At 44.9% G+C, this 24,560-nt stretch overlaps 1 protein-coding gene across 1 annotated transcript in view; it reads left to right on the forward strand.

Annotated features, from left to right (window-relative positions):
- Positions 1 to 24,560, forward strand: part of LTBP1 (latent transforming growth factor beta binding protein 1) — a 1,238,788-nt gene that overhangs the window by 907,697 nt on the left and 306,531 nt on the right. Inside the window, exons 21-22 of the mRNA XM_085612185.1 lie at positions 7,737 to 7,859; positions 15,673 to 15,795. Coding sequence (XP_085468311.1) covers positions 7,737 to 7,859; positions 15,673 to 15,795 — 246 coding nt within the window. The remainder of the gene's footprint in view (positions 1 to 7,736; positions 7,860 to 15,672; positions 15,796 to 24,560) is intronic.

Here is a 24,560-nt window from a genome sequence, read left to right on the forward strand (position 1 = left end):
TGCCTTCAATTTTCAGAGTCCGTGCCCCTGGCCTCTGCCTCTCAACAGTATCCCAATGAACAACTAGATTGCTAACATTCTATATTTATTACAAAAGTGTGGAACGCCTGACGTCATCTTGATGTAATCAAAACTGTAATACCTAGAGTATTTCCTTTAGAAATTACATATATGAGAGGGTCTTATTTGCTTCAAAATTATGGTTAGTGCTCTAAAAAACTAAAATGAGGACATATTTTCTGAGTTTTCAAATAGCGACAAAGAACTTTTAAATTATTTGTAATCTTTCTGTTTTTTTATCCAGTTGACCACTTGATTAAATGTTGCACCTAGGGGAGAGGATGTGGTGTTACTTCCAGAGCTGCAGACTTTGCAACTGGAGAACCAGGTTGGAGTTTCTGCTTCAGCTCAACATTCTGTGATTCTGGTCAAATCACCTAATCTCCCCATGTCTATAACCAACATGAATTTGATCTTGTGTGATGTAACCAATGCTCATGTAAAGCACTCCAATACCTGACAAGTCTGCACTGTATAAAACTGCAAATACACAAAAAATAAGTGTTTTGCACACTTCTGTCATTGGGCTACATGTAGGCTACATCTGGGTGATATTTGTGCTGCATTTGGGCTCTTTTGTCTCTGGTGGCCATCTTGGGAGATGTATTTGTCATGAAGTTTCCTAATTTCCTCATTTACTGCAGTCTCCTCAGTAGGAAATGCTTTCAGTTTTTTACTTTGATTCCATCAAGAAGGTATTCAGATATGTCACACATTTGCCATAAATTCTGAATGTTAGCACTCTAGTTGCTCATTAGATCACTGTAGTAAAGCTACTGCTCACCACGGAAGTCTGCTGCTGGTATTAAAAGTGCATGTTTCAGTCTGCATATCAGAAGTTTTTAATGAAATAGAAGAGGATTTGAGAAGTCACTCAAAATGTGCCCTAATTTTTCTTTCTTCGGCACTAATCATAATTTCAATGGCAAAATGAACCCCCTCATTGTGTTCCTTTTTAAATTAAATGTTTTAAGTGTTACCAGTTTATTCCAACAAAGATGGCTTCAGGTGTGCCATACTTTTGTCATAAGTAAGACAGTAAGCGCCCTAGTTGTTCTTAAGAACACTCTGGGACATTCTGTCATTGGGCTATACTTGGGCTACATCTGGGTGATATTTGGGCTACATTTGAGCTCTTTTGTCTCTGGTGGCCATCTTGGGAGATTTATTTGTTATGAAGTTTCCTAATTTCCTCATTTACTGCAGTCTCCTCAGTGGGAATACTTTCAGTTTTTTATTTTGGTTCCATCAAGAAGGCATTCAGATGTGTCACACATTTTCCATGAATTCTGAATGTTAGCACTCTAGTTGCTCATTCGATCACTGTAGTAAAACTACTGCTCACCAGGGAAGTCTGCTGCTGGTATTCAAAGTGCATGTTTCAGTCTGCATGTCAGAATTTGTTTATGAAATAGAAGAGGATATGAGAAGTCAAAATATGCCCTAATTTTTCTTTCTGCAGAACTTATCATAATTTCAATGGCAAAATGAACCCCCTCATTTTGTTCCTTTGTAAATTAAATGTTTTAAGTGTTACCACTTTATTCCAATCAAGATGGCTTCAGGTGTGCCATACTTTTGTCATAAGTAAGACTGTTAGCGCTCTAGTTGTTTGTTAGAACACTCTGGGACATTCTGTCATTGGGCTATACTTGGGCTACATCTGGGTGATATTTGGGCTACATTTGGGCTCTTTTGTCTCTCATTTACTGCAGTCTCCTCAGTAGGAAATACGTTCAGTTTTTTACTTTGGTTCCATCAAGAAGGCATTCAGATGTGTCCCACATTTGCCATAAATTCTGAATGTTAGCACTCTAGTTGCTCATTAGATCACTGTAGTAAAGCTAGTGCTCACCAGGGAAGTCTGCTGCTGGTATTGAAAGTGCATGTTTCAGTCTGCATGTCAGAATTTTTTAATGAGATAGAAGAGGATTTGAGAAGTCACTCAAAATGTGCCCTAATTTGTCTTTCTGCAGCACTAATCATACTTTATATGGCAAAATGAACCCCCTCATGTTGTTCCTTTTTTAATTAAATGTTTTAAGAGTTACCACTTTATTCCAACCAAGATGGCTGCAGGTGTGTCATACGTTTGTCATAAGTAGGACTGTTAGCGCTCTAGTTGTTCTTTAGAACACTCTGGGAAGCTGCAGTTGAACACAAAGGAATCAACTGACAGTCTCTGACCTTGTTGGATGTACATGTTTTACTGAGAATGTTAGACTTCATTCTCACATGACTGAGAAAGATAATGTGAATTTACAGAAAATATGCTCTCAGTTTAGCTTATAGATCACCTTCCAAACCTCTGTGGGAAAAGCATGAGAAAATAGTTTTCTCTCAAACATGATTCATGATATCAAGGAAGAAGGCTTTTTCACATGGTAAAATCACCTTAGAACACATCACAATTCCTAAAATGAGTATGGTACCATCAACAAATGATTTATAATGTAACTAAAGTCTTAAAACCTTCTATTAACTTCAGTGCTTTTTAATGAGGTGCTATCATGTATATTGGTCCCAAGATGGCTGCCAACACTTCTTGGATGAAGTGCTGACAGCCAATCAGATCTCACGATGAGATGTGTGGTTAGGCTCCGCCCAGATATATATGTGATTTTACTTTTGATTTTCTCAGGAACTACTGAACGGATTTACACCATTTAAGCAAAAGGCACGAGTCTGAACTGAGGACTACCTCTTTGCCAAATTTGGTGTAATTCCGTTCAGCACTTCGGGCTGTAGCTGCGTCAACAGGTCCTATGGGAAAATGCATGGGGAAAACGCGTTTTGGGACCCCCCTTTTTTCTCGGCCCCCGCTTGACGAATCACTGCGAAATATTCAGGATAGGAGCGGACTGGAGCTGGCCAAAAGTTTGGAAACTTTCGCGAAGATTCATCAATCGACGCCAACGTTATTACAAATAGAATGTTGCGGATTTCCTATGGAAAATAGGTCCTAACTATAACTACCTACTGGCGACCGCCAGTAGGTAATATATATATAAAACCAACACCATAATCCTTCCCTACAAGGGTAATATGTGACATTTCATATAACAAAATACTTATCTGTAGGTTTTAATACATTGAAGTAACAGTCACCCTTAAATACCTTTTACATATGTTTTCACAATCAATATGAGAAGCCTACTGTGTTTAATATAACTTTTCATAATAAACAGATCAAACCTATGGCATCAGAATTATTTTTCTCCAGTGAACCAATCAGGCCTACAGCTGTTATCATTGATTTGTCACCATATCTAACTGCGGCCTACTGTACTGAGCGTAAGCTTTCCCACAAGGCAACCACTAGGCATGGAGTCATAAAATTATACAGTATATACATTTACAGTCAGCAAAGCAAAATAAGAATAATTCTGACAGTGCACATCTTCTATACCCATGGTTTGTCAGACATGGTAATCATCACCAAAATCTGTGCCGACATATGAATTCTGTGAGATTGCATGTAACAAAGTACTTATCTGCAGGCTTTGGTACAGAGTAATAATAATCTATCCTTAAATGCCTAATGACTTTAAAATATTCTTTTTACAATCAATGTCAGGCCTGCTGCCATCATCATAACTTTTCATTATAAATAATCAGGGCTATGACCTCTATCACTGGCTTGTCTCCATATCCAACTCAGACATACTATTTTAGTCATAAGCCTTCCCACAAGGCAATCATCAGGTATGCTGTAATAAAATTGCAAATAATGATAAAATATAATATAAAAAAACAATATAAAATCCCTGCTGATAGAGCCTAATAAGGATTACAATAGTGTAGATTTTTTATCCCCATGTCTTGTTCTGGTGGGTCACTGTGAGAAGTTGGCCTGGTTTATGCTGTCCACTAATTAAAGTGGGCACCTTGTACCAGTCCAAACAACCCTTATTGATCATTAGGTTAAAGACAACCTTTATTGAAAGCTATCCTAGTGGTTACCTAACCCAGGGAAGCCGGGTGCATTGGTGTCAAATGGTGTCGGAATCTTCGTTGTTTTCAATGGAGAGTTGCTGCAAAGTCCTGCTGCCTTGAAGAGGAAAAGTGTCCGGTGTGATCCAAGCCTGGATCGAAGATGTGAAGAACCTGAAAGCAGAGGGGACAGAGTCTGGGTCACTTCAGGGTGACCAGGGGCACGGTAGACCAATGCCCACCAATGTCGGGTGTTTCAGGTGCGAAGAGTGACACAGGGGACCCACGGGGGACGCGTGCAGTGTGAGAACACAGCCGCGCGCTCCGTACAATCCTATGGGAAAGTCGCGGTTGCAATTTTAAAGATTAAGTACACTTTGGAGAGGACTTGGAGCAAACCCCTGGAGATTTAGAAGGTTCTAAGGCCAGCACCAATGTGAGCACCGAAGTACTCGTGTTACCTAACCCAGGGAAGCCGGGTGCATAGGTGTCAAATGGTGTCGGAATCTTCGTCGTTTTCAATGGAGAGTTGCTGCAAAGTCCTGCTGCCTTGAAGAGGAAAAGTGTCCGGTGTGATCCAAGCTTGGATTGAAGATGTGAAGAACCTGAAAGCATAGGAGACAGAGTCTGGGTCACTTCAGGGTGACTAGGGGCACGGTAGACCAATGCCCACCAATGTCAGGTGTTTCAGGTGCGAAGAGGTGAAGAGGTGAAGCCACGGGGAACAGAAGACATCGACGATGACTACAGTCCACAGGCGAGCTGTTCCACGAAGGATGTCGAGTGCTGGGGGGTCGGTGTCCGGATTGGAGACCAACAAGCCCTAGCCACGGCAACCCACGCGGTGAGAGTAAAATGGCTTTGGTGTGGACCAGCAAGGTCCTGTGGACTCACCAAGCAATGGAGAGTCAGGGCATGTCTGGAGCAACCAGGTTAGCCTGTTGAAAGTTAAAGTACCCTTCTCAGGGACCCACAAGTCGACGGACAAGGGATCGCAAAGGGACCCTGAGAGGAATCACTAAATACCAGCCCACGGGACACTCGAGGAGTGTAGGCCAGTAATCTTCAGTGGAATCACTGCTCGGGGTCTGGACTACAAGTAGCCCAAAGCACAACCTCAGGGATCGCCAAAAAGCATTTGCTGCTGCAAATGTGCACGGTGTCCAGGGGTTCGGGTTGCACGGTCCCCATGAGAGCTTTGGATCTCAGGATTGCTGAGAGCACGGATCGGCCTCGGGGAAGCTTGGAAACCCACCTCCTGTGTTGTAAAGTCTTTGGAGTTCTTCAGGAGCTGCGTAGCTGCAAACCGGACAGATGCGTCTTTGGTGCCTGCCTTGTAGGGGAGTAACTCCTTTACTCCAAGGGAGATTCTTCGGTCATCCAACGTCGTGTAGATAGTAGAAGTTCTGGGATTCTGTAGCAGAGTTTCGTCCAGGTAAATCTAAAGTCCTGTAGCCAGGGGTTCCTACTTCATACCCAAGGAAGGGGTGGGACAAAGTCTGGGGGCCCACCTATGGGAGGGTCAGGACAGAGGGGCGGCTACACCCATGTCCTTTGTCCAGTTTCGCGCCAGAGTAGGGGCAGGTAGCCCCTGAAACCGGTTTGAGCGGGACTATGCACAGGGACACCAAATGTGCCCCCAGTGTAGACATCAAAGCACTCTTGGAGTGTACCCACCCAGCCCCAATACACTAAAGACTGTCTGGAAGTTGGTTACACCTCCCTGTGACAGGAAACCTATTGTCCAGCCTCCCCTGCCGGAGTTTCATCAAGCAGCAGGAGGGCAGACTCATATATGTGGCTGGAGGCATCCATTTTGTGATGCCAGGGCTTGCAAAGCTGGTACCGGATGTACAGGTGCTGTCATGTTTCTCCCTCTAGTAGGGTGGAATCATACCTCCCACACCAGTTACTGGTGTGGAGGTATGATTCCAAGGTGTTTGACACCAAACACGACATGTTTCCATGCAGCCATTCCAAAGTTAGTTTTTACCGCGAGGTTATAATGCACTTAAGCGTATATGGTTTGGCTGCATCACAAACAACTCCGGAATAGAGGTTCCGAAGGCTGCAGAGGGGCTCTGCTCATGCATGGGCACCCTCTCACATAAATCCCAGCACCCTGCCTTCAGGATTGATAAGGCCTGCCATAGGGGTGACTGATAGGTTTATATGTGCAGAGATATGGATAGATACAGTGAACCTATATCTAAGTAAGGGGTGCATACACCACCTTACACAGGCTGCTGTAGCAGATCTGTGGTGTAATTTTGAATGGTCTCCCAGGGGTAGCATAATACATGCTGCAGCCCCTGAGAGGCCTCTGGAGTACCTATGCCCTAGGTACATAGTATGCCATATCCTAGGGATTTATAAGGGTACCCTAGAATCCAATCTGTGGTGTACCTAAAGTACATGTAATCAATTTAGAGAGGAAGCAGCTAGGCTGGGGTCCTGCATAGTAGGATCCCAGGCAGACTAAAGTCGAAAAACAGTGAGCATCAGCAAAAAGTGGGGTTAACTATAAGAAGCAGATCCTACTCTCCTACAATCACCAACACCAAAATCCTACCTACTACGATAATCTGTGATATTTCATGTAACAAAATACCTGCCTAAAGGCTTCAGCACAGTGTAATAGTAATCTACCATTACACACCTGATGCCTTTAAAACATGCTTTTCACAATAAGTAAGGTCTGCTTGCTTTTTCATAGCATTTCATTATAAACAGTCACATCTAAGGAATTTGACATAACGTATCCCAGTGAACCAATAAGGGCTTTAGCCTGTACTAGTGGCTTGACAAAAGTATACAACACCAGCTTACCGAAGTGTACTTAAAGTGACAACCATCAGGCATACATTTACAAAATTACAAGTATGTACAAATTTACATTTGGCAAAACAATATACAATACTTAAACAATGTGGACGGGCCCACTATGTGTATGTAATTACTTTAGTCACTGTTTGTAGCATGAGCTTGGACCCATTAGGTGTTGTTAAAAGACCCCTCACACACCAATTTAGTTGGTGTCATGCTTCATCTTTGGGGTCCCAACCGGGCGGCCGAATGCCCCCCGGTTGTGCTACGACGCCTGATTACAGCGGAGCTGGTGTTGGTGCGTAAGTGTGATGTGATGTGATTTTCTATAGTTAAAAATACTTCTGAGAATCCTTGCCTTTATTTTTAATGTTGGCGGCTCAGGATATAGTTAAAATACGTGTGGTGCACCTTTCGCCACTCACTTATCACGTTTCTGGTCCTGAAGAAAGCCCCGTTAATCACACAGCGGGTGCTGAAACATGTAGACCGCCACACATAAGCCAACTTAAAGGTAATTACTCCTTAAATAGTCGCGCCACACATATTTTAACTTAATACTTTATAGTTCATATTTCCTGTATGGCAGTGAAGGAAACATCATAGCTTCTGAGTTTTCAGCTTGCACATAAAGTTACGTAAGAGAACAATCCACTCGTATCATGGTGGGTGTAAGTTCCAAAGTTTGATGGCCTTTTTTTAAATGAGGGACCTTCTGTGTGGGTGTGTCCTAGCCCCTTACCTGTCAAGAACCACTAAAGATACTCAGTGTATGCACTATGTATTTTGAAGGGGACCAGGCAGATTACTTAGAGGGATATAAGTGATGATAGTTAGATTATGGGGCCACTTGTTTTAATCCACTGGACATTTGTGTATCCATTTGCTTTTAAACAGCCTAATTTCCTTTTATTTAGATATTGATGAATGCCAGCATGGACAATTGTGCACTAACGGTCAGTGTGAAAACGTAGATGGTTCTTTCAGATGCACCTGTAGCCCGGGATACAAACTCAACGCCGCCGGTGATCAATGTGAAGGTGAGTATAACCCATCCTTCAAAACGATGTGTTACTATGGAATATCAAGCATAGGAATATCACGGTATCAGAATATTGTGGACAGAATATGGAGGGACAAGATATCAAAAGAAAAGTGCAGATGCTGCAAGCGTAGATCTTCTATTCTTAACTCCACATCTTGTAGAAATAAATATTGTCACGGTACATATATGTTGAGTTGGATATAGAAAATCTATACTTACTTAGCTTGAAATATTTCAGACTTGATATTCTGGTCATGATATTTCGTGCCATTGAGATTCCCATATCGATATTTTGGGGCACACCGTCTGCAGCTGAGAAACTAGTTTTTTCTTTTTCAAATAAACAGAATGCTTTATTCAAAATGGACTTCTAAATTTGTATACTAACTAAAGGATTAAATAAGGAAAGCATGTGGTTAGTCCAGGTTGTTCCCCATGGGCTGCTATGGATACAAACACCGGTTAGAGTTCAAGGCAAGCGCTGCTAGATTCAGAACTCCTCCACCCTGTATAGTGAGCTGTCATATTCGGTTACAATAAAGACCTTTGCTACAGAGAAAGCCATTCTCCCATCATGTCTGCAACTTGAGAACATTTTGGCTTGGTTGAACTGGAATGATGTGTTTCCCTTACAGCTGAGGCCTTGATTACAAGCCAGTCATATTAAAGCCTCTCCTACAGTGATTCATTTGTAAAAGAAAAAGTGCTGAGGCCTAAACTTTTCTCAGGACCAGCTGACCTTGCTGAAGAGCATCAGGGTTACCAAATAACAAGGCTGTCTAGTCTTGATTCCACCTCATCTCTCTTTCATCCACCTCCATAAATCCCCTGCTCATTCTCAGTCTTTTGTATTCCTGCTTTCTCCTATGCCACGGTTTTTCCTCTTTTCTGCCTTTCTCTCTCTTGCCCTGTTTCAAAATTTGAAGATGAAAAGTATGTACTGGTCCCAAAATTACATTCCCGGTGGGCCCCATTTGCAAACACTAGCTCAAATTAAGCACTGCCTCTGCCATGTTGTGTTTTTAGTAGCATGTGAAAATACAGACTGAAAGAAAGTGACTGCCAAAAGAAACTCAAAATATTTACTGTCAAAACATCTACCATACATACGTTTCTCACTACTGATAAACTGATCTGCACTAAAACTCACTATGTACAACAAGTTTTCCTTCATTTAGAAATTTAAATAAAGTCAACATATTTGTAAGGAGAAATTTAATAATTGTAGATGGTTTGTCCATAAAGTGTTTTTAGTCATTATTTTTGCAGTCAGTTTTTTCCATTTATGTGTTAATCTCTCTCCTCACCATCTCCCTATTGGTTGAGTTTAGGGACTGTAAGGGTCAGGCACTAGCATAAGAAGATGAGTGGGCCTCAAGAGTGGAGCTGAATTAAGGGAGCAAATCTGTTTCTGCTACCTGTACTTGTTCTCATGTTTCCTGTCACATCCTGTCATAGTGTTGTGTGTTTTGTTAGTCTCCTCTTGTTAGTTTATATAATTGGCCCAAGCTCCTATATGTCCTGCTTTGTGATTATGGTCAATGAATGTGACAAAGATCTCTGGCTTTGCATAAATTGCCTGTACTAGTAAGTTGCCCCACTCTCACACTCCATAGAAGATGAAGCAGCTGCTGGACTTGGTGTTGTGAGTGGAAACTAGGTGCAGACAGGAGCTCAACATTCCAGTTAGCAAGAGAGGGAGCAGGGTTTGTGCGTTGTTGTATGTGGTTTATCCTGTTTATATTTGTGTATTTTGTGCATCTGTGCATATTTGTCTCTGTGTATGTGCGTGTGCATCTGTGTGTGTGTGTGATTGTGTGTGAATGTGTCTGTGTGTATGCCTGTTTGTGTGTGTGTGATATAAAGACAAAGAGAGAGAGTAGGTGTGGGTCAGTTTCCCATCCAAAAAATATCACTGCTAATGTAAAAGGGCTTATGTCAAGAGCAGTAGAACCTCAGCTACCAGGGAACCACTGGAGTTGGTTGGCTGTTCCATAATAGAGGAAACTTAGCCAGAAGAACCTACGTGTGTTATTAATGTTTCAGTCTGTAGTGGCTGGACATGATCTCCAGGTGCAGTTGTTGGCGCCTGATTCTGAAATAGTAGGAGCCAAACCACCAGATTCCATTTCTATTACAGTTTTGATAATGCTTAAATCATTGAATACCCATAGATAAACCACATTAGCTGGCCTTTGAAGTACACCCAGAACTAGGGATGCTATGCCTGTAATGACCGGAGAAAACCACAGATAGTTACAGTAGTATGTTTGTGAGGACCCCTCAAAAGTGTAGGCATTGCATCCCAAGTTATCAAATTATGTGGTTTTCCCAGAATTGGAGATGTTGTAACCTATGTCGAAGGTCAATAGGGCTACCAACGTGGATAAGCCACAGTGAAGACCCACAAACAACCACAGTAGGAGGTCTGTGTGGACTGCAGAGCCTTTGCCACCCAGGCATAACAACGCAATGCCTTTACCACACAACCATTAACATGCAATGCCTTCACCATACATTGCCTTTACCATGTGTGTTTTCAGCTCTCATGCCTTTACAATGAAATGGTAAGTATATATGAGATAAATGTATAGGAATGTATAGTTAGGACCTAGTTTTCTTAGGAAAAGCACTTTTTTGTTTGCTAATAACTTTGACACAGTTTTATGAATCTTTTAAAATTTTCCTAAAAGAGTGTACTGCTTTGTCTAGTTCTCATGGAAAGTTTTGGGGTGATCCGTCAAACGGTGGCAGAGAAACGGGGGGGGGGGGGTGAAAAGAATGTGCGTTTCCCATGCAGTTTACCACACATCCATTAACATGCAATGCCTTCACCATACATTGCCTTTACCATGTGTGTTTTCAGCTCTCATGCCTTTACAATGAAATGGTAAGTATATATGAGATAAATGTGTATGAATGTATAGTTAGGACCTAGTTTTCTTAGGAAAAGCACTTTTTAGTTTGCTAATAACTTTGGCACAGTTTTATGAATCTTTTCAAATTTTCCTAAAAGAGTGTACTGCTTTGTCTAGTTCTCATGGAAAGTTTTGGGATGATCCGTCAAACGGTGACAGAGAAACAGGGGGGGGGTGAAAAGAATGTGTGTTTCCCATGAAGTTTCCCATGGGGATTTTAGACACGACTACAGCCCAAACAGTTGAACGGAATTTGCACCAAATTTGGCAGAATGGTAGCTCTTGGTCCAGAAAGAATCCTTTTTGTGATTTGGTGTAAATCCATTCAATATTTTTGGAGTTATTAAAAGAAAAATAAATATACATACCTAGGGACTCGGTTCCTTGCGGATCCACCAAGGAGGATTTGTGAATCCACGTCCCAGCAGCAGTCTGGAGATTGGCTGGCCACAACCTGACTGAAAAGTTGCGCCTGCCATTTTATAAATTGGCGCACAGTCACAGGGGTAATAACTTAATGTGTAAACTGATTTTTGGAGTCAGGGTAGAGGTACCCTGACCCCATGGGTGTATTACAGGGGTCACAGTGGGGCCCTTAAAGGTGAAGAAATTGCCTTAACACTGTGGGATTTGTGGATCTTCTGTGGGGCACAACGTGGCCTTGTGTGGACCCTTGGCAGATCTTCAAATCCTGCCGTAACTTAAGAAAATACATACTCACAGACCCACTCGCAGACCCACACAGGCACTCACACACCCACTCACAGACCCACACAGGCACTCACACACCTGCTCATAGACCCACTCACACACTCACACTCTCACAGATCCACACAGACACTCACACACCTACCCATAAACCCACACAGACACACCCACTCACAGACCCACTCACAAATCCACACAGACACTCACACATGCACTCACACACCAATCACATACCTACTCACACACCCACTCACAGTACCACTCACATGCCCACTCACAGACCCACAGAGATACTCACACACCCACTACCAGACCCACACAGACACTCACACACTCACTCACAGACACACAAAGGCAATCATATACCCACTCAGAGACCCACACACACACTCACAAACCCAGAGGCATTCATACACCCACTGACAGACCCACAAAAGAACTCACACACCCACTCGGAGATCCACACAGATACTCACACACCCACTCACAGACCCACTTAGGCACTCACTCACAGACTCCCTCAGGGACTCACAAAGTCACTCACAGATACTCACACACCCATTCAGACATACACACACCTAGCGACAGACCCGCACAGGAACTCACACACCTACTCACAGACCCTCAGAGGCACTCACATGCCCATTCACAGACCCACACAGACACTCACAGGCCCACATAGACACTCACACACCCACTCACAGACCCACACAGGCACTCACACACCTGCTCACAGACCCACTCACAGACTCACACACCCTCTCAGAGACTCACTCACACACTCACAGACCCTCTCACAAATCCACACAGACACTCACACACCTACCCACCCACTCACAGACCCAGTCACACACTCACAAACCTACTCACAAATCCTCACACACCTACACATGCACTCACACACCCACTCACACACCTACTCACACACCCACTCACAGTCCCACTCACAGACCCACAGAGACACTCACACACCCACTACCAGACCCACACAGACACTCACACACTCCCTCACAGACCCACAAAGGCACTCAGAGACCTACACACACACTCACAGACCCATACAGGCATTCATGCACCCACTGACAGACCCACAAAAGAACTCACACACCCACTCAGAGATCCACAAAGACACTCACACACCCACTCACAAACCCACTTAGGCACTTACTCGCCCACTCACAGACTCCCTCAGGCACTCACGAAGTCACTCACAGATACTCACACACCCACTCAGACATACACACACCTAGCGACAGACCTACACAGGAAGTCACACACCCACTCACAGACCCTCAGAGGCACTCATGCCCATTCACAGACCCACACAGACACTCACAGGCCCACATAGACACTCACACATCCACTCACAGATCCATAGCACCACTCACACACCCACTCACAGACCCACACAGGTACTCACATATCTACTCACAGCCCCGTAGTGCCACTCACACACCCACTCACAGACCCACACAGGCACTCACACACCCAATCCCAGGAACTCACAGACTCCCTCAGAGACCCACACACCCACTCACAGATCCATACAGGCATTCACACCAGTGACAGACCCACACAGAAACTCACACACCCACTCACAGAGTCCCTCAGGCACTCACACAGTCACTCGCAGACCGAGACAGACACTCACACACCCACTCAGGCATTCACACACCTAGTGACAGACCCACACAGGAACTCACACACCCATTCACAGACACACAGAGGCTCTCACACACCCACTCACTAACCCATGCATCCACTCAGACCAACTCAGGCACTCACACAAACACTCATCCACCCACTCACAGACACAGAGGCAGAGGCACTCACACACCCACTAAACTACTCAGACACCTGCTCACACACCCATACAGCCACTCATACACCCAGTCACAGACCAATACAGCCACTCACACACACACTCATCAACCCATACAGCCACTCACACAGCCACTCTCAAACATTACAGGTTACACTAAGGAAAACCAACCTAAAAACCCTTATAAATTTTCACATAAAAAACAGAAGTTACAGGGACGTTAGAATTAGGAAATAGCATTAAAAAAAATTAGAAATTCACTGGAAAAAACAAAGGCTACAGGAACGTTATCGCAAGGCTCAGATTTCACCCGTACCAAACCATAGAAATTCAGCAGTTATAGTTACCTAACTGTAACTTATGGCCCTGCAGTGAACTGCTTATGACCTCACACATTACATCAGTCCTGGCATGGTCAGTGACATCACTGATGACATCTCAAATGACATCACTGATGACATGACTGGTGACATTATCCAGTGAGTGCACTACCGTTAGCAGGGAAAAATGTGTTTGCTCCCGTCTGTCTGGAGCATTTTTAAATCCCTCGCCAAACAAGAGCAAACACTAAGTCTGCTCCCAGTCTGTGGGAGTTTTAAAATTGCTTCTGTCGGCTGGGATCAGACTTGTATTCTGTTGCCCGGCCCACAGATAGAACACATATTGCTCCCACCCAGAGGAAGCATGCATAAAGCAGCTGCTCCATCCAGACAGGAGCAATGCCGGCTCCGACACCCTTCGGGAAGCTGGCTGGGGCTGCGGGGGCTCCCTGTGTGCTTGGTTGGTGCCTAGGGTGGGCACTGGGGCACACACTTATTTATAATGGAGGCCCTGGGGGATGGGGCCCCCCAGGCTAAAATAGGCTTACAAAAATGTTGAAAAACACAAGTCCCAGGGGATGGCCTCACCGGGGCCTGAGAAGGCTTGGGTAGGGGAGTTGCATGCCTCCTCCCCTTATATTTTGACCCTGGACGATGGGGGACTTGGGGCCCAAGAAGGCTTAGGATGGGGAAGAAGGGTGATTTTAGGGTTTAGGGGAGGGTAAGGTTATAGAGTGGTAAGGATGATTTTAGGGTTTAGGTGTGGGTAAGGGAATCGGGTGGTAAGGGTGTTTTTAGGGTTTATGGCTGGGTAAGGGAATTGGGAGGCAGAGGTGATTTTACGCTTTACGGGTGGGTAAGGGAATAGGGTGGTAAGAGCTTTTTTGGGGTTTAGTGGTGAGTAACTGAATAGGGTGGTAAGGGTGTTTCAGGTTTATGGGGTATGTAAGGTAATTTGGTGGGAAGGGTGTTTTAGGGTAAGTAAGGGAATACAGTGGGAAGGGTTTTTTTCAGGGTCCCCCCCCCCCAAAAAAGCTTTCTTTTTATAATCATTTTTTAAAATGAGGTGGTTTGGGGGGGTTCTCCCAATTAAAGTAGTTAGTAATATATTTCTATTTACATGCAAAGATATGTATATACGCATACATATGTATACATTTATATATACACACACACACACACACATACACACACACACATATATATATGGGTGTGTGTGTGTGTTTGTAGGGGTCCATTTACTTTATACATACCTTGAAGTGTAAAGGCATGTGTGGTAAAGGCAATGCATGGTAAAGAAATTGCAATGTAATGGATGTGTGGTAAAGACGTGCGTTGTAAACGTGTGCTTGGTAATGTCATTGATGTCATAAACCATTTAGGAGGGTTTAAGTAGGTGTGAAGGTGGTGGGATGCCCCAAAAGAGCCTATTTTGTGTTGCAGAGTTCCAAGGAAAGGCACTCTTGCACACTTCGAGTGCAAATTCTATGGGCACTCACAAACCTTTCATTTGCACCATTGATTCAGTGTTTTTTGTCTTTTTTAATAAATGGTGAAAATCCACCAAAGGTGCTTCGAGCATGTTCATTAAATAAGCACATTCAGTTAATGCTTAATTAATGCCAGTTTCTGAGGTGGTGGGCGCATGCACTTAATTTTGGGGATCTGAGCCTATTTTTCATCATCAGACTCTGACCAAGGGGAAGGAAAAGAAAGACAGGAAAGAGAGAACGAATTAGCAAGAGAGAGAAAAATGATGACAACTGGAAAAAGCAAGTATGAAAAACGTGTCACAGTTCAAAGTACAGCCCGCTGTTAAATACCAGGGGTCAGATTTAGAAGCCCCTTGCGCCACTTTTGCGTCACTTTTCCCATATTAAAAGTGACGCAAAAGTGGCGCAAGGGGCTTGTAAATCTGCCTCCAGGTGTTTGTAGAATATTAGGGCACTGTAAGCTTTTCAACATAGAGCACCGTAAAGACATTTGGAAAAAGGTATCTAGGGACTTGATTTGAATACTCGTCTTTTCCTTTGTTAACAGATGTTGATGAGTGCGCCGATAGCAGTCTATGCTCAAATGGCCTGTGCAGAAACACACAGGGCTCCTTCAGGTGTGAATGCAAACCTGGATACCACACAGACGCCACAGGAGAGCAGTGTGAAGGTATGGGATAGGAGCGTGTCTTCAAGCACTGTCAGCATTAGAAGCATGACGACCCTACTCGTACAAAGTGGTCCATTTGGTTTTGCAAACATAAAAGTAAATTCAGACTCATGGCTGGACTAGAATCAAAATCAGCAATTGAAGAAATCTTCAAAGCATCCACACATTGAAGGAGGCTTAGGCCAGAATGTAGCCATGGGGGCCTGTTTGGATTTTGGGTCTGTTTGGGTTTTGGCTGCCTATACCTCTCTTGAAACAGTTCTCTAGTATGCAGCTCACCGTGAACATGCCAGAGTGACGGTCTGGCCCGACTCAGTGCTTGGAACGCCCAACTATCTTAATAGGTTATTGAGAAATATTTAAATACATAAATCTTATCACCATTCGATCTAAGTAAACAGACTATAGCATCTTGGGGGGTGCTTGAAAGTTTATTGACCTTTTCTTTATTAAAATACGCTGACGAATGCATAGAGGGCAGTTTATGCACACATGATCCGTGCAGAAATTTAGACGGGCTCCTACAGATATGAATATAAGCTAGAATATATTTGGGTAGCAGCGCACAGGTCATGCACACTTTTCCAGCCCTGGATTTTTCAGCTACAAATCTAGCAATTTTAAGTGTGGTGGTCTCATAAGTTTAATGGAAGCAGGCCAAGACTACACCACCCAGAAAGCATTAGGTAGTCAAATTAAAGCTCAGGGCCCTCAATGACGTGTTTGTGATATAAGCAATCAGTAGATGCAGCTTTTAGCAAACATTTGTGGGAAGGTATTTCAACTCAAACCGAATTTGTCTATATCATGAAACAAATGTAGGACTTTCTCGTGTTGGCGGCTGGTTGATGCTTTCCTTGACCAGAGGCAGGCGCACTGCTGCTTTATAAACACCTTGCAGTTTATGATACTTTTGTAGGCCTGCAGATGAAGAATTTCAAGAATGGCGAAACATTGTCAAGACGATTCCTGCCCTTAGAGTCATGGTGCTGTCTAATTCCAAGCAGTGATTGCTCCTTCACCTCCACATCTCGCTCACAGTTCCTAATTAAATGTGTTTTGTGTGGCTCTGTCACTCTTAGTATATTAGTTCATTTATAGGCTGATTCTTACAGGGTGACGTGTCTGATCAATCACACTTACTCAATATATGGCACTGTAAAAAGTAAGTAACCCTGGATTATTTCGCTTTTCTTTGAAGTCTGCAATTGACCCAATAAAGGAGGATAGCTAATGGCACTGTAAGCGTCTGTCTTTACAACCAAACATGAAGGTGTATGTTGCACAGCGAGCTCAGTTTCAACCCGCTGAAGGTCACCCATGCTGGGTTAATAGATCTCATCTAGGTCACCCATGCTGGGTTACTAGATCTCATCTAGGTCACCCATGCTGGGTTACTAGATCTCATCTAGGTCACCCATGCTTGGTTGATCAATCCTATCTAGGTCACCCATGCTGGGTTACTAGATCTCCTCTAGGTCACCCATGCTGGGTTACTAGATCTCATCTAGGTCACCCATGCTTGGTTGCTCGATCCCATCCAGGTCACCCATGCTGGGTTACTAGATCTCCTCTAGGTCACCCATGTGGGTTACTAGATCTCATCTAGGTCACCCATGCTGGCCTACTAGATCTCATCTATGTCAGCCATGCTGGGTTACTAGATCTCATCTAGATCACCCATGCTTGGTTACTCACCTCAAATGTAGTGTTCCTCTGTTATGTTGATGAACATCTGATCATCACTGGTGTATACCCCTGTGCATGATCCAACATATTCTAGAAATGAGCTAAAGGAAGTGCTGAACTTTGTATACAGTGAACTGCTCGGGCAATGAACATGAGCCCTGGGGGACCCCCCAGCTCACAAACATATCTCCATAAAGAAAAGGACCTAGTTTGACCCTCTCACTTATATGGATCAAAAAACCTGCAAAACCTTTTACCCATAGCCTAATTGATATGTGACATCGTGGAAAGTCTCAGGATGTGGTAATTCAGTAACTGACTGACGCAGTGCTCAGATCCAGCACTTGCAGCTCATGTGCTTCTTTTGTCCCTCTGAGCATCTCTGCGCAGAATAAAATCTGAGCACTGGAAACAAGCCGGAAGCTCGACTCACACAGTGCGAGAGAACGATGGAGACCTTTAGGTTTTCCAGCATTTTCTGTCACTGGTTAAGCTGGGCTTGTAATATGTAGTGTAAATCCACATTTATAATGTAGAAACTTAAACCCCTAAGGGTATCCAGGCGCTGGGGGGCTGTTGGTGAGATTAAGTGAGCTAATGCCCAGAGTCACACGATGCTGACACCAGCGCCAGATATCAAAGCGTGAACCCCACGTTCTGGAGTCAGCTGCTCTGGTCGCTGCGCCACACCACTCCGTTTTGGCTTGAATTCGGTCCTGTCAGTTTATCAATGGTTGTAGCAATCACAAGGAGATGAGTAACATTCCTACCTAAAGTTAGTGAGAATGGTGGTGTCCAGATTAAGCTTATTTTTGAAGAGAAGGACACCTTAGCCTTTTTTGAGGACTAATGCACCACTGAATCAGGAAAAAGGTTTATGAATAAGCTTCAGTGATCTGAACCGATGGGTTGATTAGAGATCAGACTAATAATTCCCTTATTCATAATATACACATTGCAGAGGTCACTTTGATCCACCATTGATGTAAGGCACAAATAGTACATTCTTTGGAATTGTCCTTTTTGTCAATTAAGAAAAACAGATTTCTCCTGATTTGCAGTTAACCAGTAGTGACCGATAATACAAGCAGGAGGGGGGCGGGCAGGTCACACATGTACACACATACACTCTCACTCACACCCTCATGCATTCACAGACGTGCACATATAAACCCACCATTCACAAGCACACACACACCCACCCATTTACAGCATGCACACACACATACAAAACATTCATGCATACACACACATGCCCACACCAAACATTTAAAAAAACACACTACTTACCCGCTGCAGCAGTGATCTTGGGTTGCAGCAGGGAAGCCTCCAAGGTTCCTGTAAGGTTGGGACTGCCGCCTCCTCTCCTTGGCTGACATGATATCCCTACCTCCTCACAGAGTGAGACTGCTGACCCCCTGCCACTTTGTGATGAGATGTTACTGATTGACACTCGGCCCTAAAGAGTTTTTAACCTCTTTTTGCGACAGAATTAACTTCATGCAGCTGGGAAACATGGCCATTTGGACCTCCTTACATCTGAAGTGGTATACATTAAGTAGCTGTGGTATTTGTTGGAAGCCATGGGCATCTCAGCAATCTAGTTATCTCATGGGCAGCAATCAGGGCTTAATTTGTGCTGGTGCTTTCCGGTGCTTAGCACCGGCACTTAATTGACAGGGCCGGGTCTACGCATCTCTGCGCACGTCACACATTGAAGTCACAGCGGTTAACAGTGACTGTTTGCGGCTGTGTGAGACTTCGCTTAATTTGCTGCCCTTCCCTGAGTCTGCCGCGGAGCCCAAGGCAAGTCCAAGATAATAAATTATAAATATGTTGTGATCATGGCGGCCGTGGGCGGGCCGCAGCCCTTAGTTCACACAGTGAGTGGGTGCGTGCAGTTGACTGTGCGTTGTAGACAGTGTTGCAACTTGCCACTTGCCGGTGGGCAGGCCGTGGGACACAGTATACACACACACCAGTACTGCCTACTGACACACACTGATTTATTGGGGTGCCAGGGGTGGGCAGGATTTGGTTCTGATGGCGCCGAGGGGTAGGGGCTGCCGCAGTACGCGCAGCGCACGGCAGCGTGCACTGATTTTTTACACATCGCAACGCCCCAGCATAACCACCGCAGCTCACTGCTAACCAGGACAGAGTCCATCGTTCAAGTCAGCCGCGGCGCTGCCCGACACCCGACAGATGACAACATTAAGGGCAGCCTTTGTGCAGGTAAGCATAGGCATCGATCATCAGCCAGTAGTACAGTGCAGTACTGTCTAGTAGCAAACAGCAGCAGAGCACCAGGCCGCCTAATCGTAAAAATCAGTTCACTGAGCAAAGACAGTGCAGCCAGGCCCGCCAGTGTGTGTCCCTGCCAGTCGGCCGGACCGCCCACCACAAGTAACGGTAAGAAGTTAAAACTGTGAGTAAACTAGCTAAGCTAAGCCAACTAATTAGCTAGTGAGTGATGCCATTCCAATACCGTGCAAAAACCAACGCTGTTTTTTTTTTTTGGGTAGCGTGAGGGTCCGGTTGTAAGATCACCGGCGTGGTGGGAGGCAGCTCCATATACGATTATTACTAGGATGGAATGCAATGTATGCATGTGATTCATCATTCAGACTAACTGTAGCGGTATACAAGTCATGTACACTTTTGCCGCAGTACTGTACCGGCCTGTGCAGGCTGCTGCGGGTTTAAGTAAAAGGCCCTGCCGCGCCACCCTAGCCTACCCCCCAGGCTGGCTCGCTGACTTGTCCAAACAAGCCCATGTTGACACCAGAACATGGGCTTCTATTGGAATTCTCTGCGCATATTATCACGCCCATTATCGCCGCGTTAGTGGCAGTTTTCTGCCGCTAAAGCAGCGATAATTTTAACGCCGTTTCTTGATAATATGCCCCCTGATTACTTCATTCAAGATATTTTTGGGCCCTGGAGATCATGATAGAGGACTTGTTCTAATTATAGTAGTAATTTCACTTTGGGAGATAAACCCTCCACCGTTTTAGACCATACTTGCCGTGATTGGAGTCCTTTAGCAGGGCTTTAGCACAAGGATATAATGTGAGGATGTCACCTCTGACATATATCCGCGAATCAGATTTATTCTTAAAGGTCCCTTGCCATAGCTGATACGAGTGCAAATATTTCAGCATCTTTCTCCTAAATGGCATCAAATATTTTCTCCATATTGCGGAATGCTTCTCCATTATTATTTGAGTGACATTATGTTTGAAGATCTTCTTTAAGTTTTTTTTATATGATTGTCTCTTTTGCCTGAACATTCTTTTTTCACCAAGGGTTATAAAGCCTTTTTGTCTACTGTTTTGGTGTTACGTATCCTGTTGATGAAGTGAACTGTCTGTGTCTGTACTTTGCTCCAATTAATAGGTGTGGTTAGCATTTTAGTACCACAAAAGTTAAGAATTTCTTAAGAAAATGTAAAATCCTTCCCACACAATTATATAAATGTTTAGAATATAACTTATGGAGCAGAACGCCTTAACAGTGCCAATATCTTCATATGTTTGTCATGATGATTGCAACCTGGCAGGCATGCCTTTCATTCCAATTCAGCCTATTTTCTTTCATGGTTTACCCTATTGCTCCAATTAGTACTAAGGTATCTACATAAACCGATTGTTGCCTCAGGTCCAGGATCTGATACACCCAGATCAATCCGGATTTATCCTGGCTCACAGCACGGTCAATGATATCATACAGTTAGTCCACAGGGATCATTCTCCCCTCAGCACCTACTCAAAAGTCTTGGCACTGGTGGATGACATAGAGAAGGCTTTCAATTCCCTGTGTTGGGAGTTCTTGTATAAAACCATGGTCAGTCTGGGCCTGGGAAGCAGGTTCCTCACATGGACCAAGCTGCTGTGCATGACCCCAACAGCACGAGTTATGACTGGTGGGTTTATCTTGAGCCTCTGTGATGCCAAAAAGAAGCACTAGATAGGTGTGCCCAGTGGCGGCTCCTCCTGTAAGGCGGAGGGGCATCGCCCCACTGCTTCAGCTGCAAGCTGAATGCAAAAAATAAAATGATAATAACGCTTGTTATTATCATTTTGTTTTTTGTATTCTGCTTGCAGCTGAAGCCAGGCGGGCAGGGCTGGGTTAGACTACCGGCGTCACAGAGGGAGGAGTGGTTGCAGCACCTTAAGTGTGTCAGGCCGGCCGTCTTCTGCTGGCCAAAGTGTCATCTGTACTCTGCATGTTCTCTATGCATGCTGTATTACAGCCTGGGTGGAGAACATGCACAGCCTGCCAGACCCTGTCTGAGCACCGAACCACGGCGCTCGGACCAATCACAATGCTGCTAAGGCAGTGTTGTGATTGGTTAGGGGATTCTGGGAGGCTGTGTGCTGCTTCCGGCTGAAAAAAGAGGCGGTGGCCAGGGTTGGTTGTATAGAGGTAAGTTCAATTTTATTTTATTATTCCCCCCTCTCTCATTCCCCCTTCCCCGCTCTACCAACCCTGGTTGGTAGCAGCCACTACTGGGTGTGCCGGTATTCTTAATATTTGTAAATTAGACTCTCGGAGAGGGCAATACACTTCACGGCCTGAAACTCAGCGGCATCCAGCTCCATATGTCGACATAGGCAGACGATATGCTGCTCTATCTTCATGGGGAGCGATCGGATGTGAAAGTCACCTCTACTGCGCTCACCCACTTTGGTGTGGTGCCAGGTCTTCAAGTGAACTGGAGTAAGTCCAATGCATTCTGTTTGGGTGCTCTGTGCCCGGATGGCTGACTTTCAGAGCTTGGGGATGAGATCCGAGGGAAGTTGCATACCTCTCGGGACTTGGGAGGGCAAAGTTATCATTCAGAAACCCAGTTAATAGAAGTTAATGTACAGGTGACCATTGCCTCCTTGCGATGTTCTATCTTCTTCTGGCACACACTGCCCCTGTCTGTCATGGGCTTCGCAGCCCCGGCAAAAATCATTATCCTAGCGCGTAGCTGTTCTTTGTTTCTACCCTCCCTATTAGGGTACACCAGGCCATCTTTGGAGAAATAGATGGACGGCTCCTGACCTTACTTTGGAGCACGAAATGGTGTAGGATTTCACTGGCCATGCTGTGGCTTCCTGCTGCGGCTTCCTGCTGCAGAGGGCGGACTAGCGGTCCCAGAGTAGGAGGTATACTACCTGCCTGCACAACTACTTTGGGCTGCTCAGCAGAGAGAGGTGCAATGGGGAGCTCCTGGGGCAGGAGTTGTGGTGGTTTCTTTGCATAATGAATGGCTCCAATTGATTCTATATCCCTCACAGAAATCAGGAGGCCCTGGGGGCAGTATCTTAGCCACCACAATAAAGTATTTTTGAGCTAGAGCGAAACCCACGCCATCGTTCCATACTCCAGAGCGCTATCACTCTGGGCCTTGTCCAATTGATACCCTCATGGTGACTGAAGTAGCTTGGCATGTGGGGAAGAGGGCTGGCCTAAGCTCACTTAGGGGACTTTCTGAAAATGAATCAGTCAGAGATTTTCAGGGGCTCATAGACGAGTTTAGACATCCCCCCATTACTTCTTACTTTATTGTGCCCTTAAGGCCATACTGCGCCTGATCTGGAAGGGTAACATGGCCAAGCCCCCAGCACATGAAGGTCTCCGGACTATGTGTACTAAGGCCTGGAAGTCCCAGGCGAGCACAATGTTATAACCTGCGTTCCTATGACAAGCTAAAAATGCCCTACATGGACTACATGACCTCAGGCAGGGATCGTCGGCACCTCAATCACTGTTAAAGACTGGGTTTTGGTTCTGAAGTCCATCCCTCAAATGTCGCAGAACACCAGGTTTAAGCTCATATAACATTACTTTCTGCATCGGGTATATATTCCCCCACTGTAGATTAATGCTATGTTACCTGCGGCACACACAACATGCCCGGGGTGTGATGTTGGGGGAGCAGATATTTATCATATGATGTGGAGCTGTCCTGTGCTCTTTCGTTACTGGGACACAGCCACCAATATATAACAATGGCCACTGGGAGACACTTCTTAAACATTCCGGTTTATTGCCTAGTGTCTGTCTTCCCAAGACCTCGGGTAAGAGCAATCCCATCTAGACTCATGGATCTAGCATCGGTACTTGCACGCCGGGAGTTAGCACTCTCCTGGAAAAGCACACAGGGGCCCAGCCTCATACACTGGCAGGCAGAAATTATCAAATGGGTGAAATGTGATGGAGCTGCCTGCAGAGGGAATTGCAGTGGGGTATCTGGCCCCAGAAAACGCACACAAGAGTGGGATGTCATCTGTCAGAACCCTTTAAAGAGCCACGCGGCACACAGGGTGCCGGGGGCCAAGCGTGTTGTTGAATCCTTTTACTCCTGATATTCCTGGGTCTGACCTATTATGAGACCTGAGAAAATGGGCCATGCACTCCTTTGGCACTCTCAGTGGAAGCTGTGGACGAACAGTCAAAGGCTCCATTGTCGGGGGGAGGGTGAATGGAGTGTAGATACAGCTGAGTGAACACAACTTATAACTGAAAGTGCACACAGTACTAACAATAATTCAATGTTCAGTCAAAGACTTACTTATGTACTATTTCTAACTCTACACATTCGAAGGAATAATGACATTCTTGAGCAGCAACACAATCCCCTGGAGGTCGGGGCTCTAGTAGTTGTCAAGCAAATCCCTGTCCCACCCTCTTCCTTATAACGAGGTTGTGGTTATTCCCCATTTTTCTGGGGGTCATATCCAGGGATTGCTAACTAATAGAGTGCACCCAAGAGTTCCCCTTTGACTCTTTAGGAATTACTCAAAAGTGTCTATGTTCCTGCTGGGCTGATAGCAGTGAGTTCACCCAGGCCCCACAGGCTCAGTTCTAGTCTTACCGCTCCGGCGATATGGAAGCGTTCAGTGGTGCAGCAAGTACCCTTTCCATAGGTGCGCAAAAGTCCTTCTCTTGTTCAGCGAAATTGGGCTACTCATAGTACCCATTGCAGCACCCGGCAAGCGCAGGCTCTCTCCCTTGAGCAGCGCTGCCAGCTTGTCCCAGTAATCAAAGCTGCTCTCACTCCACAAACACAAGGTAAGTCACTC

Source organism: Triturus cristatus, chromosome 6, assembly GCF_964204655.1.
Source record: "Triturus cristatus chromosome 6, aTriCri1.1, whole genome shotgun sequence".
NCBI classification, from domain to species: domain Eukaryota; kingdom Metazoa; phylum Chordata; class Amphibia; order Caudata; family Salamandridae; genus Triturus; species Triturus cristatus.